Source organism: Corapipo altera, unplaced genomic scaffold (assembly GCF_003945725.1).
Source record: "Corapipo altera isolate COAL_440 unplaced genomic scaffold, ASM394572v1 0, whole genome shotgun sequence".
Lineage (NCBI taxonomy): Eukaryota > Metazoa > Chordata > Aves > Passeriformes > Pipridae > Corapipo > Corapipo altera.
In genome coordinates this window covers 76,249,575-76,264,674 of record NW_020884872.1, presented here as the reverse complement: position 1 = coordinate 76,264,674, position 15,100 = coordinate 76,249,575, and the positions used below count along the sequence as shown (strand labels likewise).

The following is a 15,100-nucleotide window of genomic DNA, read 5'->3' as shown; positions in this document are numbered from 1 at the left end:
TAGACTCTCCAGGAGAAGCGTTTGGATGATACTCTCAGACACATGGTGTGACTCTCGGGGATGGTCCTGTGGGGCTAAGGGATGAACTCAATGACCCTTGGGGGTCCCTTCCAACTCAGCAAATTCTGTGATTCTGTGGATGTGTTGTTTGACATTGCTGATCCTCAGCTTTCTTAACACTGAGGAAGAGCCTTGAGATATGTTGCTGAAAGTATCATGTATGTGTTTGCACTGAAAACCAAATGTCTCTGATGGGTAAAATGGAGTGAGCTGTCACACCAAGTACAGAAGCTGACGTATTCCACTCATTCTCCATCTGCCCTTAATATTTTGCAATAGGAATGCTAAACTTGAAAAGGTAATGCTGAATTTGACTGCCGAATTTCTCTAAATAGATCAAGTTCTAAAGTTGGCTGGCTTTAAAAACATTTTTTTTCTCATCTCAGTTTCCAGTGTGTCCACTAGCTGAAGATAGCAACTGACATTTTTGCAAGTCATATTTAGATCAATAGCATACTTAATTTAAGATAATAATAAATGCATACTTTAATAAATTGTAACATAATACTTACAGGAAGGCCAAAATTAACCAAACATATGGATTAAACAAGCATTCCTGCACAGTTTCTTCTGCTTCCCTGTTTTTCATGAGCACAGAGGCATGTTGGCGGAAACAATCAGTAGCACAACACAGATAGGTATTCATCAAGAGATGGCACTGCTTTTGCATGTAGTTTAGTGGCACAATGAAGATTTTTTTATCTCTTGAGTCAAAAATAGCATGTCTGCAGTTTTTTTCTGTATCTGTTAGATTTGGATGAATAAAATGACATTTAGTTCTGCTCCCACAGAGCCACAGGAGCAAATCATTAGGCAAAGAATTTGGTATGTACATGGCACACAGTAATTCGGGCTGGTGGCAGCATTTTTGGGCTTCGTACTATTTCAGGGACATAGTAGCAGCTCTGTGTGTATCTCTTCTTAATCCCAGAGGGACTGGAAGATTCATAAAGTGCTTTTTCTTCATCATTCTTTTCTCTCCATGCTTTTTTTTTCCTCTTTAAGTCTATGGAGTTGCTTCTATGCAACACTATAATGTCAATGCGAACCGATAGTTCTTCTCCTTGAAGGAGCCAGCTGCCAGCACTGCCCCCAGCAGTTTCCTCAACCCACAGAGCCAGGAGGGGCTCTGCATAGCCTCATTTCTGTAAAGCAGATGGGATTTTGCACACAGTATTAGTCCCACACTGCACAGTAATAAGAACACATTTTGTCACTGCAGCACACAACTGATGAGGTTTGGGCATGAGAAATATGTTATTTCAGTTACTGAAAGATCAAATAGGCAGTAGGAGACAAAGGAGAAATACAAATGTTTTAAAGGATTGGTGAAGTGAGCTTTCTTCTTACACCCTTCCTCTCTTTCTTTGCCTCCTTTTTCCCTACAAGTCTGCATATCCTTTTTAGCTCTGAGTGAGCCTTTCATGGGAGTAGACTTTGAATACAAACAACTTTAGCAGCAGGAGGAAGCAACTAGCCATGCTCAGGGCACTGGTTAATGACTTTTGAGTCTCCTCTACAGATTTTCTTTCCCAGCAGCTTCCTGCACTGCACAGGACTCTGCTGGTCCAGCTGGTGGTGGACACGGGAGCTCTGTGGGAAGCATCCTTCTTTGCTCAACTGTGCAAGGGGCAGGTGTGCACGGCCCTGTTCCAGCTCAGCACCTGCCTTCACAAGAAAGAAAGAGCCACTTCTGCTTTGTTTGTTGCCTTTAACATCCCCTCTGATACTTGTCTACCCTTTCCCCAACAACAATGTCCTTTTTTGAGTCCTAGCTGATAAAATTAAGCTTGTTTCTCAGTTGCTTTTTTATGGCTTTGTAAAAGATTCATCCTGGCTTCAGATATTGTATAAAAATCCCATTTCAGTTGTGGTTTGTATCATTGCCATTTCTGCTGCAATATTTCAGGTCAGGTCTCAAACTTCCTTCTTTAACAAGTCTCCACACTTTTTATATTGTGTTAGACAGACTTCATTTTATTGCAGGTGTTCTTTTTCTTAAGGCAGTGGATTGTGACACAATAGCAAAGAGGAAAACCTTTGTTAAAGTCCAATTGGTAATGCACAGCTATCACCCTTTGAAGATATTTAACTGAAAATAAGTCCTTTGCACTCCAGCTGTACTGACCTCCATCTTCCGGAAATCATAACGAAGGACATTTCATGCTACAGAAGTTAAGCATTCTTTTAAAATGAGTGATATGCAATATCCATTTCATAGTAGTAGAGAACAGAGGATGACTTTGGGTCAGATTCTGTGTTCTGGTGCTGATGTAAGTCTGCAAATAGTTTTATCAAAGTCAGTGAACTTGCCACTTAGAGGGAAAAAAAGAGAAAATAATCAAAGCAGACACTGGTAGCCCTTCTTTTCAGTAGTAGAATAGTTTCTGAATTTCCTAGGCTACACTATTGTTCATCTAAATGGAAAGAACAGCGTCGTATGATAAAGACACAAAGTTCAGAGTTGTACCTAAAGCCTGAGTTGGATTCACATCTCACTGGCCCTGGTTTAACCACACTTTAAAGTCAGTGGTGTAGTTCTAGTTACTTTTGATTACCACTGGAATACTGAAATCAGAATAAGGTATTTTCATAATTGCAATATGTTAGATCAGCAACTAAAAATTCTCACCCTGCTCTTTTTAGTTTCTTATATGTAAATGCATTTGGTAATGCAATTAGAGCCTAAGGCTGATTTGGTTTTTTTTAAGTTCACCTTTCTACAGGCACTTACATAAACAATAATATTTGGGGGGGAAAAAAAGAGTTGTGTTAGATTCTGAAATAAGCTTAATAGCCCAACGGCCTTATTATATCACTTTTTTTAATTCTATTCTGTCGCATTTACAGAAATGAGATATGCACTAATAGTGTGACTACAGGATAATGTGTGGAATAACTGTTGTCATTCCTGTAATTTCTCTAATTTCCTGTTAATTTGGGAAGCAGATTGTATTTTCTTATTCATTCTTCTTAATACTGATGATTATTTAATAATTTCTCAGGGCTTAAAAATAAGAGTATAATAAAGCTCTAATTCTAGGTGCTAGTCACCTTGGTCATTGAATTAAAACATGCAAATCAACATACAGAAGCAAGTGCAGCATACTGCTTTCACCTGCTCTCAGCCTTTCCCCAAAGAAGTTAAAGTTCACCTTTCCCAGCACTTTCTTCCCATTATCTCCCTGAGCAAACTGAGGTCTTCTTAAACTCTCACTGTGACAAAAGGTTGGTGCACTATGTGGGTGTGGTGTTTTAAGAAGAAGTCAGAGTGGGAGTATAGGGCAAAAACAATTGTTTCAAATGTGTAAATGAAGAAGTACTACATAAGGGGTACATAGGTACTACATAGTACATAGGTATGTATGCACATAATATGTAAATACGACATACTCCCTTAGGTTACTGGCACTAGGACAGTTTTGAATCAAAGCACCCTGAAGCAATGAAAAGCACAGTTATAAATACGAAGGGTCGTTCCTGACCTATCATGACCCTGACCTACCATATCAGCACTTTCATGGTGTATCACTGCTTATGTAATTGGCACAGCCCATCTTTGATACCTCACCCTGAGAAGTTTTGCAGCCAACCCCAGTGAGTGCTGCGTCAGACTGCTCCGTGACAGAGCCAGCAAAGGTCCCTGTGACAGTGCTGCTCTCTCTTCGAGGACCTATGTTTTGAAATTAAGGCAGTTCTCACTGCTCAACCTTGTGCACCATGAATATGCCACCTACCCCACAGGTGCTCAGAACCTGTCTAAGAAAGTGTGGCCCACAGGCAACGAGAGTATCTTAGTTGGTGTCAGGAATGTGCTTTTTTTACAGTGAGTCTCCAGATTACTGAGTTTCACATCAAGGTTGGACTCAAAATGCATGAAATAGTTTTCATTTGGATAATGCCAAACAAGATGTACCCAGAAGTGTAATGTAAGCTCAGTCTAGTGACCAGGTTAGAGAGTTCACAGTAAATTCCTGAAACTTGTGTTGTGGATGCCAACTCCTTAACACCACAGCTTTTGCTGTATGGATCTTATCGTACCAGCTGCCCTACTCGCTATTGTAGATGTGAGACAATGCTACTCTACCCTCTCTCTGGCCTGTGACTGAGCTTGGTCTTTTGGTCTGAATTTAGGGGTGCACAAGGAAGTACCAGGGTTTTAGGTACCTCCAGACTTGATAAACTTCTATAGCAAAGGCTTTCTGGAACACTAACTCATCTGTAAAAATCTCAGGCCTGTGTTTGGTTCTGGGTAATATCTACTCTTACGTATATATGGAATGGTTGAGGTCTCATCTCTCAAAGTTCCAGAAACTGCTGACCAGTTAAAGAATAGATAAGGAAAGTGTAAGAGTTTGCATTCCAGACTGAGTAGCTGTCAAACTCCTTCCCTTGTTACAAAAGACTTAAGTTCATTGGCTCAATTTATCTCAGGGCAGAAGTACAGTGTAGAGAAAGGTGGTTCTTCAGGTAGCAAGAATTCATATCCTGTTTTGTAGATCATGATCTGCAGCTTTGAGTATTGAGGGAAAAAAATGACTGTATGTATATTTTGGATATTCAAAACTATGAGATATTCACAGCTGTTTCACTAAAGAGGCACTTTTTTTCTAAATCATAACCAATTCCTGGTTTTCAAACTGTGTGTGATCAATAATTATGAGACTTTTCAAATTCAAAATCAGAATTGTATCCAATCTTAGTTGAAAACACAAACAATTATTCTCTTTTCTCTCTGCATAATCAACATTTTTAGAGTGAAATTCATCTCAGTTAACATTAGGGATATAAAATGTAGGTGTCTACATCAGAGCTAATCACCATCAAATCTTTTTTTGGTGAGTGCAGAAAAATAGGTACTTTCAGGGCACAGGCCATCTAATTAATTTTGCACATGTGCTTTACAATAAGATGAATAATTTTCTCAAAGTGCCTGCTTTTTCCACAGACCATAAAGGAAGTTAAGACAACTAGATGATACATAAATTGTGTACTTTATCAGTTACCCTAAGAAACAAGTTTTGAGAGAATATGATGAAAATTTCAAATTTCTTTTTTCAAAAATGTTATGTAGTATTCACATCAAATCCAGGAATTCTGCAGTGATACCTGCATGCATTTCCTAGGAACAAGGACAGAAGTAAATCTGGTTAATTATTTACATTACTTACTCATTTTGACTGTAACAATGGACATCTATCTGTTGTACCTCAGTGCCTACAGGTTAATTGTGTCCTTGTTTTATTTGACTGATATATAGCAGTGATGATCAAAATTTGTGTTATGAAACCAAACCAGGGAACAAATCGCTAAGGGTATTAATTGCTAAAACTAGGTCAACTTCCCAGAGCTCAAAGGGAGTTGCACTGATTTGCCTAAGCTGAGGATCTGATACACAGTTACCATGTCACATACATCACCTGTGCACACCACATGAAGTTCAAGCAAGACCAAGTGCAAGCTCCTACACCAGGGACAGGTGTTTGTGCAAATACAAGCACAGGCTGGGTGGTGGATAGATTAAAAACACATCTGAGGAGACAAGACTTGGAGGTGTTGGTTGATGAGAAGCTCATCGTGACCCAGCAATGCGCGCTTGCAGCCCAAAGAGCCGGCCACATCTGACCGCATCAGCAGCAGTGTGGCCAACGGGTTGGGGCAGGTGATTCTGTACCTCTGCTCTGGTGAGACCCCACCTGGAGTGCTGCATCCAGCTCTGGGGACCTCAGCGCAGGAAGACATGGACCTGTTTGAGCAAGTCCAGAAAAGGATCATGAAAATTATCAGGGCACTGGAACTCTTCTTCTCCTGTGAAGACAGGCTGAGAGAGGTGGGGTTGTTTAGCCTGGAGAAGAGAAGGCTCTGGGAAGACCTCCTTGCAGCCTTCCTTTACCTGAAGGGAGACTACAAGAGAGCTGAAGATGGACTTTTTACTAGCACATGGAGGGATTTAGCTTAGATCCAAGGAAGAAATTCTTCACTGGGAGGGTGATGAGGCACTGGAACAGGTTGCCCAGAGAAGTTGTGGATGTCCCATCCCTGAAGGTGTTCAAGACCAGGCAGGATGGGGCTTTGAGCAGCCTGGTCTAGTGGAAAGTATCTCTACCCATGGCAGGGGGGTTGGAACTAGATGATCTTTATGATATCTTCCAATTCAAACCCTGCTATGAATCTATGATCTTAAGTCATATCAGTCCGCTTAATAACTTTCAAACTGTGATGCTTTATTTATTTAAAAATGCGAATTTTTTTTATCTATATCAGTTTCCATATAATGAAGAGGCAAATACTTTCATTACCATGTACTGCTGAATGAGTAGAGATATAAAAGCATTATTGGTGTGAGGAATCACATTCTTTCTGAAGCTGTTAAACCAGCTGGGATTAGAACCTTTTCATTATATGCAAAAAAATTACTTGACAGCAGCATCCTCACATATGTTGAGTTAGTAGTAGGGAAAATTGTGTCTTCTCTTTCTCTGTCACCCCTAATAAAATGGTAACAGCCATCAATGGGAGTTTTATTGAGTCTAAAATTCATTTATATGAAGGCTAACAATCATGGCTTGGGGGGCGTGGTGTCTTTTGAGGCTTTTTAAGTTTGTTTTTCTTTTTAAATACAAACACTTTAGCTATAGACTATACCTATGAAGTAAAGTTTTGGAAATGAGTTAAAGAATAAAAGAAAAATTGCTTATTTACTTTATTAGTTTAAAACAATGAAATTAAAAACAGTTCTGACAACATATTTATGCCACATCCCTTGGATTTTCCCTTCCACTCTGCAGTAAAAGGGAATTGATTTACTGAAACAACAGTCAGGAATCAAACATTTCCAACTCTTACTCCAGTTTTAGATCCTGGATCCTTGGGTATCTTTGATGAAATTATTTAGTCCTTCATCAACTTGTCCTCATCTCCAATATGTGATATTATTTATTTTTTACAGCAATGGGAAAAGGGACTGCAAGGCTTAGTGAACTGTCTTTTGAACATGACATGTGATCCCTAAAGGCAAGAAGTTGTCAATTCTTCAGACATGATCTAGAGCTAAGTTTCCAAAGTGGGCAAGGAGACAGATCCATAAGTTTCCCATTACTTATTGAGTAACCTGCACTTTATGGAAAAATTTTACTTGTGTCTTATTTGTTCATTTGGAGGGAAGCTAAAATGCTTTGTGGAGATGAGTACATGAGGAGGAGAAAACCCCCAAATATTTGGGCTGCAAGCAGGCTTTTTCTAGATGAGTGGTAGACTATCAAAAATAAGAGTTCAAAGGACTGTACTGGTATTGAAAGCAAGCTGCATTTTACAGGTAGTGCTGTTAGTTTCTTTAGTAAAAGCAGCTCTAGTCTGCAATGAATCTATTATCAGCATTTTCTACTGGCAAAATATTATCTCATTTTTTGTTGTCAGCACATTGAATAAAAGTCATTACGTCATAGAAATTGCAATAATACTGATACAAGGGGCAGGTTGATATAGTTTTTATCTAAACTCTGTGGCTGATCTTGCCCTATCAGGACTCTAGTGGCTGCACATCATGGGTTTTGCCTTCTTGCATCATTTCATGCTTTATTTTGGTTAAACACTCAAAGACAGCCTCACTATATTGCTCTGTCCTTGCTCATGCTCATTCCCGAAGTCTTTACTGTTTTACTAAGAGCTGAGTAACACTCATAGTACTTGACCACCTCAAGGGCGAACAGCTTTGATCCCAAGAGATGAAAACTCAGTGTGACTCATAAATTCTGCACTTATTTCAAATTAAAAAGTACATCAGTGGATAGGCTTTGTAGCTAATGTGTGATGTCCTCCTTCTGAATTTGTATCCCATAGATAATTGCTCTATTTGATAAAATAGTATACCACAGTAACATTTCCAATACAGAAGACACTGAGATTACCAGTTCATTACTTTACTCACTTCATTGTTAACTTTTTTCCATGATATAACTTTCCCTGGAAAGTTATAGTTACATTATTAGACTCTCAGCTTTATATAACTTGAGATAGAGAAAACAATATGACATTGTTTTGGTGTTTGTTTTTTTTTTTTATTTCCCTCACAGATTGTGAGCGTGGGAAAGCATGTTAAAGGATACCATTATATTGTTGCCAACCTGGTAAGATACTTTTCTAGAATTATATCCCTGCTCGGTAAGTGAAACACTCAGTTTTACTTAGAAGTTACAGCACTTCACACAACATTTCTCATTCGTCTCTAATATGTGGTTGTACAGAATATATCCTTTATGATGCATAAAAGAACTTGGATTTGTTGTTACAGCCATCTAGATATGAAGGGCACAATGTTACCCTCCTAAATTTAAAAGAAAATCATCAGTGTAGTATAGAGGACTGCTAGGACTTTGTCTTGTGGTTGAATTAGAATTTGCAGAACTACACTGATTTTTTACTCATCTTTTTATTATTAGTAATGTAACAGTTCTAGAGGTAACTTTTATACATTCTCCAGGGAACATTCATTTTCATGTAAGCTCAGCTATTTCTAGTCAAATTACTAGTGTGGTATTTCCACTCTAAGTCTAAACTGGACATTCACACAGATAATGTTCAGAAGAGGGCAAAGAAAGAGTAAATTCAATATTTTATTATTCAAATAACTCCTTCTTTAAGCCAAAAACATACCTGGCAAAGCACAGTGAATGTAGGACAGAATCTGATGTATGCTTTGAACTGTTTTCTTTCCACTCTCCCACAAGAAATTTTAGTTGACATGAAGTATTTTGTTGTGCTTTGCTGTACTTGTACCTTAACTTAAGATCACTTCAGATTATTTTTAGGGCCTCAGGAGTTTTAAATGAGACATGTCTATTCTCTTAGGTCTTACAAATTAAATTTTTCAACGTTACAATTTTGTTGTTCCTCAGGTAATTTTACTCATGCAAAATAGTTGCTGTAAACAAGGAACTGGATGTTGCAGTGAACTGCTAGTGGGGTATTCAGGGGAGATAGGCACATCTACTCCTCTACTTCAGCAGGGGCACACTTTGTTATCTACTGTCTGTTCAATAATGTGGGTAATATGACCTGATGTGTCACCTTTTATATTTACTGTCAGTATCCCTTAGGACATAAATCAAATCTCCGTCTTTACAGGTTTTTTTCCCTTGGGATATTGGGTCAGTATCCCACAAATTTTTTTCCTAAATCTTTCTAGGTTAAGTGTACACTTTTGTTTTCACTGATAAATACCAATCAGAGGAATTTAAGAAAATAAAAATAAGATACCTCTGAGCTAGGCTTAAACATAGCAGCTAGGAAAGGAGCAGAAAGATCTATTCTTGCTTCTAAGTACTTTAGCAGTTTGCATTATGCAGTTTCTTGAAGTTCAGTTCTGTCCCTAAAAGCGTATTTTAGTAAAGAATTTGTCTTTGTATGTGCTGAACAGATTAGCCAAAGAAACTGATAAGTCAGGAGGTTTATGTACTTTATTTTCTCTTTTAATGTTGAGAGTCAGTCTGGGTTTTCAACATATAACAGATCTAACAGCTACTACACTCCTATTTCACAGAAGTGTGATTCTGTGTTATGTTTTCCTTGCACTAATAGTGAGATCCTCATGTGCTGTCTTTGCCTTCTAATGTCTATTGCGTTATCTCATTATCTCAGACATTTTCAGCCTAAACAATGAATCCTGGAATATCATGGCTAGGCTTCACGAACAAAGATTTGGGATCCTGGAATATATGTATTTACAGAATAGTGTTCATTTTTCAAACATGCAAAGAAAGAGGAATGTATTGTTTAAAGCACTAGTACAGTGCTCATTCAAATCTGCCAACTTTGATGGAAATTGGATTAAGGTTTTAATATTCCGCAGGCAGTTTTCAGTTGATTTGCCAAAGGCATTTCTTCAAAAAGTGCCTGCCATTCCCAGCAATGTGTTGCTTAGCTGTCAAGACCACCCTAGCAATAATGTGGGAAATTTATTTCTTGGTTTTGTTTCTTTATTACACAAAAGGAAATTATCAATGAAGGTTCAACATTACTCTGGTTTTAAATTTTGCCTTCTAATGGAATCCTGCTGTTGTGCATTCTTTATGCTACTTCGCTGACCTAGAACAGATTGGACCCACAGTGGTGTAGGAGGGCAGACAAAATCTTAAATTGATTTTCTAGGGATTCAAAGATATTTCTCTGGAGAGATTTATGCATGGAGGAGCCAATGTGACTGGATTTCAGCTAGTAGATTTCAGTACCCCAATGGTAACTAAGCTGATGCAGCGCTGGAAGAAGCTGGACCAGAGAGAATACCCAGGATCTGAGACCCCACCAAAGGTACTGGCTGATCTGAAGCACTACCAAAGATATCACTCAGGTGTTCTAATTTCTAATTAACATTGTTGAATACATGAATGAATATTTAGGCAGAGGAGAAGGCAGTTGATCTTACTATTATTGGCAACTAATCATGCCTATCCTTATATTTGTATGATGGAAACACAAACTGCAGCACATTTTGCTGATGTACTTGAATGTCCTTTGTCACTTATTCTCCAACTTCACCCCTTTACTGACAGCAATTAAGGGTCAAATGCTTAACTGACAACTTAATTTCAATAAAATTTACATTAATTAATCCAATTATATAGGTTACTGAGAGTGCAGAGCTTTCCCAACAGCTGAATTCTTCTGTGTATGAGATAATACTCATAAATTTACTACCTTTACTTTTTCTTATTGAGTTTCCTCTGGAAATTTTCCACCTCAAAACCTGGTGTAGTAATCACCTTCAGGCATGATTTTAAAGTGAAATCTCATCCCAGTGTTCCTCTATCCTAATCCTTCACAGGTTGATAACAAAATATTTCTCTCACATATAGCTTTCCTGGCAGGCAAATCACAGTATAGCTCTAAATATGACTTCATCAAAATAGTTCTGTTATTATATGCACAAAGGCATATCAGACCTAGTTGAAACTGGCCCCCTTTGTGCTGGGCAATATGCAAAGATAAGCAATTAGTCCTCCCTTGGCTGGGAAATGGGTAGGTTGACAGAGTCTGGAGAAGGCATCAACATGGTTATTACAAAGCATAGCTACATAATTCAGTGAATATTCCAGAAACTTATGTTCTGGAGAAAAAAACAAAAACAAAAAACAAGGATGCTGTGGGCCATGGAGTGCAGACATCCTCAGTTATTGAAGACAGGAACAATTCAACTTATAGGGCTTCTTGCCACGTCAACAGGATGATGCTGTCTTCTTCAGAGAAGTCAGCATGATTAATTTGAATCACATCTAATTCACCCAGAGATAACCAAAATTTGAGATTATAAGGATAAACCATGTCTCAAAGACCTTATTATATGCAAGGCAAAGGAAAGGAAGGAAATTAGACTTGAATAAGGGAATTTAAATTTTGTAAATTGCAGGGCATATCAGTAGCAGCCTTGGGCATGTGAACAACTTCTCCTGATACAGTATGTTTATCAGAGAACTATACTGAGAAAACATCCCTTTGTTTATGTGGCTCCAGGCTTACATCTACCGAAGACTGGCTGTACACGTTTCATTTGGCATGTTATCAGCCTAAAGCAGTTACTGTAGTTAGTGCAGAAACACAGACCATTCAGTGTATGTGTCAGGTAGAGAGCCAACACAGGTTTTCCAATAGGAAGAACCTACTTTTGATCATGCTTAACAATTCCGGTAGTCTGGATGTCTGCTCATTAACCATGCATTTTTTCAGTTATATTTTCTCAATGAGTTACTGTTTCTTTCTCTTTGTTTTGAGTAAGTTGAGTGGATGGGATTCCTTGATATATAAGGCAAATGGAAAAAAAAAAAAAGATTTTAATATCTCCAGTTCAATTTCTTTCTTTTATTAATTAAGATGCAGATTTTTCTACCGTTAAGAAATATAGTTTTAAAGCTGGAGCTACTGAAATATCCTGCATTTGTTTCTTAGACAAACTTGCTTTTAATTTCGAGGAGAGCTTTTTACTAAATGAAGGTGTAGAAACTGCTGCATATTTAATCAAACTAGAAATACTTGAGACAGGTGATTTTTTTAAAGACATGCCAATTCTGATGCAGTGTGTTTGTTCATCTATTTAGTATACATCTGCACTGACATATGATGGAGTACTTGTGATGGCTGAAACTTTCCGTAATCTTAGAAGACAGAAAATTGATATTTCAAGGAGAGGAAATGCCGGTGATTGTCTTGCCAACCCTGCAGCCCCATGGGGTCAAGGAATTGATATGGAGAGGACATTAAAACAGGTAAAGGGAGGCTTTATTTTAGTGATCTTTTTGAATACTGGATACTAGTTGCACGCTGTATGACACAAGGGTAGTAATGGAGAAGGAGAAATTATTTTTTAGTTGGCATTTGGAAACAGCTTGGGCTGTTCAGGCTGTTCTGGTTTGTAACTTGGAATGAAGGCAGAGGGGAACTACTACTACTTGAAACTACTGTTAATTCTTTTAAGATAGTTGGGACTTCCTCCACTGAACTGGTGAGCTCATCTGTTACTATTGCAAATAACCTGGCTTTACAAATATTGTCATTTAAGGAAAAAGATATAGCTACATAATATAGTCTTTAAAATATATTTCTGTCATCTTCAATAAAAGTAGACTTCTCCCAGGGAAATCACATAGGTAGTAATTTTTTTTTTCTTTAAAGAAGAAATAACCCAGAGCCATTGTTCTCTGATGTCAGGATTTTGAATTCCTGATGAATATGGATGCCTAGAAAGTTCCAGATCTCTGTCAAGATGATTTAGCCTTTCCTTTGAATGGGACAGTAAGAAAATAAAAATCCTGCAGTAGAATTTAAATCATTGCAAATGAGCAGGCTGCACTCGGGAGAAACTGCTGAGGAGAAGTGACTGCTGACAGAGCTGGCAGGTCTGTGCCTAGAAGCCCAGGTTTCAGCTCTGGAAAAAAATCAGTAGAGATAGAAATGGACAGAGGGAAGGAGTAAGTGATTTAAGTCTGCGTCCTGACTCTTAGGGAGAGAAATAAAGCATTTTGTATGCTTCACATACTCTTTGCAGATCTGTAACAGTTGAGAGAAGCATTAAATCAGGCTTCTGTGTTTGGGCATACAGCATGAGCCTTCAAATTCAGCCAAAGTGGTTTGCATGGCCAGATACAATCAAAGCCAACACCAATATGGCCATGACTTCTTTGGGATGAGGAGAACAGTTTGGTGTGGTAGTGTAGTGTCATCCTTTGGTGGCTAAGTAAAGCACCGAAAGAAAAAACAGAGTTCTGGTTTTCAGCTGAGACATGTGGCAGAAAACTCCCACAGTCAATCTTATAGTTTTACATCTATCTTTCACTCTGATGCTTTTAAAACAGTCTTTTCAAGCCCTTTGCATGTCACCCATCTTCTGTGATAGTAAGTTGCTTTACTGGGGCTAAGGTTGTTGTCAAGTTCACCTTAATGAGCAATATATGTTCAATTTGTACATTTAATCCACCAGAGTGGGAGCTTAAAGGATACATGAGCACAGGCGAAAACATCCCTTAGGTTTTTTCATATGACCCTAGATACTCTGCAGGAGTGATGAAAATGGTAAAAAATGTACTTCTCTTTAGAACCTGCCGTTGGAAGATGTTGAGCTGCACAGCATGAAAAAGGACGAGGTCCACTGTGTGTCTTTGTTAGAAGTTAGATACTGACATACCTAAGCCTGTTTTGAGCATGGTCTGACAAGAAAAAGGAATATAAAGAAAAGTAGCCAAATTTATTGCTTTATAATGCCTGACTGTTCTACGGTAGTGTTGTAATGGTAGTCTAAGGACATAGCCAGGATAACTTGCACTGCTCTGTGACGTTTGAAATAAAGAATATAAGACTGGATCTTCGTGATGCTTTTTTCTCCATATTTAGGTTCGAATACAAGGATTGACAGGAAATGTTCAGTTTGACCACTATGGTCGTAGAGTCAACTACACCATGGATGTCTTTGAGCTGAAAAACACAGGGCCTCGAAAGGTACGTGTTGACAATGTTTACTATCCTCGTATAAATGAGTTACGTATGATGAAATGGTTATGCAGACTTTTATTAAAGTGGACTCCGCAGTTTAAAAAGATATAATACAGTGAATACATGGAGAATATTTCTGGTGGAAGTATTTTTAAACTGCATTTTCTGCTAGATGCTATTATTCAATGCAACAAATTGGTAAACGCAAAAACAGGTGTGCATCTTGGAGTGGTGGGATGTCAGTCAGTCAAGCATACTAATGAAAACCAGCTGGATGGCATGTTGCTAGGCAGCTAGGTGGTGGAAAATGGTCGGAACTCTGAACAGTAGATATTCTTTGTATCTTATCCAAAGATTTCTGTCTTTAAAGTTACTGGCATTTTTAAGCAGGTTAATTTGTACACTCTGTGTAAACATGAATCATAGGCTGTTACTAACATACGGTTTTTAAGGGTGAAAGGAGAGAAGAGGAGAGAGGAGGAAAAGAGTGCCCTGAATACTTACATTTTCTGAAATTAATTTCAGTATCTAATCCTGCATGCTTGATTCATTGCTTATAAGCAATTTAGGCAAATGCATATTAATATATGTTTTAGCAGATCCTCCATATCTGAATGCTCATTATCACTCAGCCCAATCACTTTAAAAAGATAAGTCTGGGTACTTTGTTGACCCTTTCTCATCTGTGCTGAAAATTTGTCCACTTGTCGTAGCATAAAACAAATAAAAGCAGAAAATGTACACAGGCTCATGGATTTTATTTCCTTTGGAGTCACTGTGACATGTTTTGTTTGTGAGGTCATCAGAACAAGAAAAGGGAGGAGGTGATAGTGAATAGGGGATTCATGGCTGCTTGAGTACGGCCAGAGCAATCAAAATTGAATTAAACACCTCTCTGCTGTTGGGCCAGAGGTGACAAGTGCAGTAAATAGTGCCACAGGTAAACTGTGTGTCCCCAGAGACAGCTACCTGCCACAGTGCTGAGGAGTCAGTGTGTTAAACTGCAGACCCAGAGCAGAATTATACACTCGGATGAAAATATTGCCAATATTTCACAATACAGAGC

The 15,100-nt window shown here is 38.3% G+C and overlaps 1 protein-coding gene across 10 annotated transcripts in view; it reads left to right on the top strand.

Annotated features, from left to right (window-relative positions):
- GRIA4 (glutamate ionotropic receptor AMPA type subunit 4) overlaps positions 1–15,100 on the top strand; it is a 221,057-nt gene that overhangs the window by 138,498 nt on the left and 67,459 nt on the right. For all 10 annotated transcript variants that reach the window (XR_003526319.1, XM_027634632.1, XM_027634723.1 and 7 more), the window contains exons 5-8: positions 8,133–8,186; positions 10,207–10,365; positions 12,147–12,314; positions 13,936–14,040. Coding sequence is in view for 9 of the 10 variants with exons in the window: in XM_027634632.1 (XP_027490433.1) it covers positions 8,133–8,186; positions 10,207–10,365; positions 12,147–12,314; positions 13,936–14,040 (486 nt within the window). In the remaining variant the exon portion in view is untranslated. The remainder of the gene's footprint in view (positions 1–8,132; positions 8,187–10,206; positions 10,366–12,146; positions 12,315–13,935; positions 14,041–15,100) is intronic.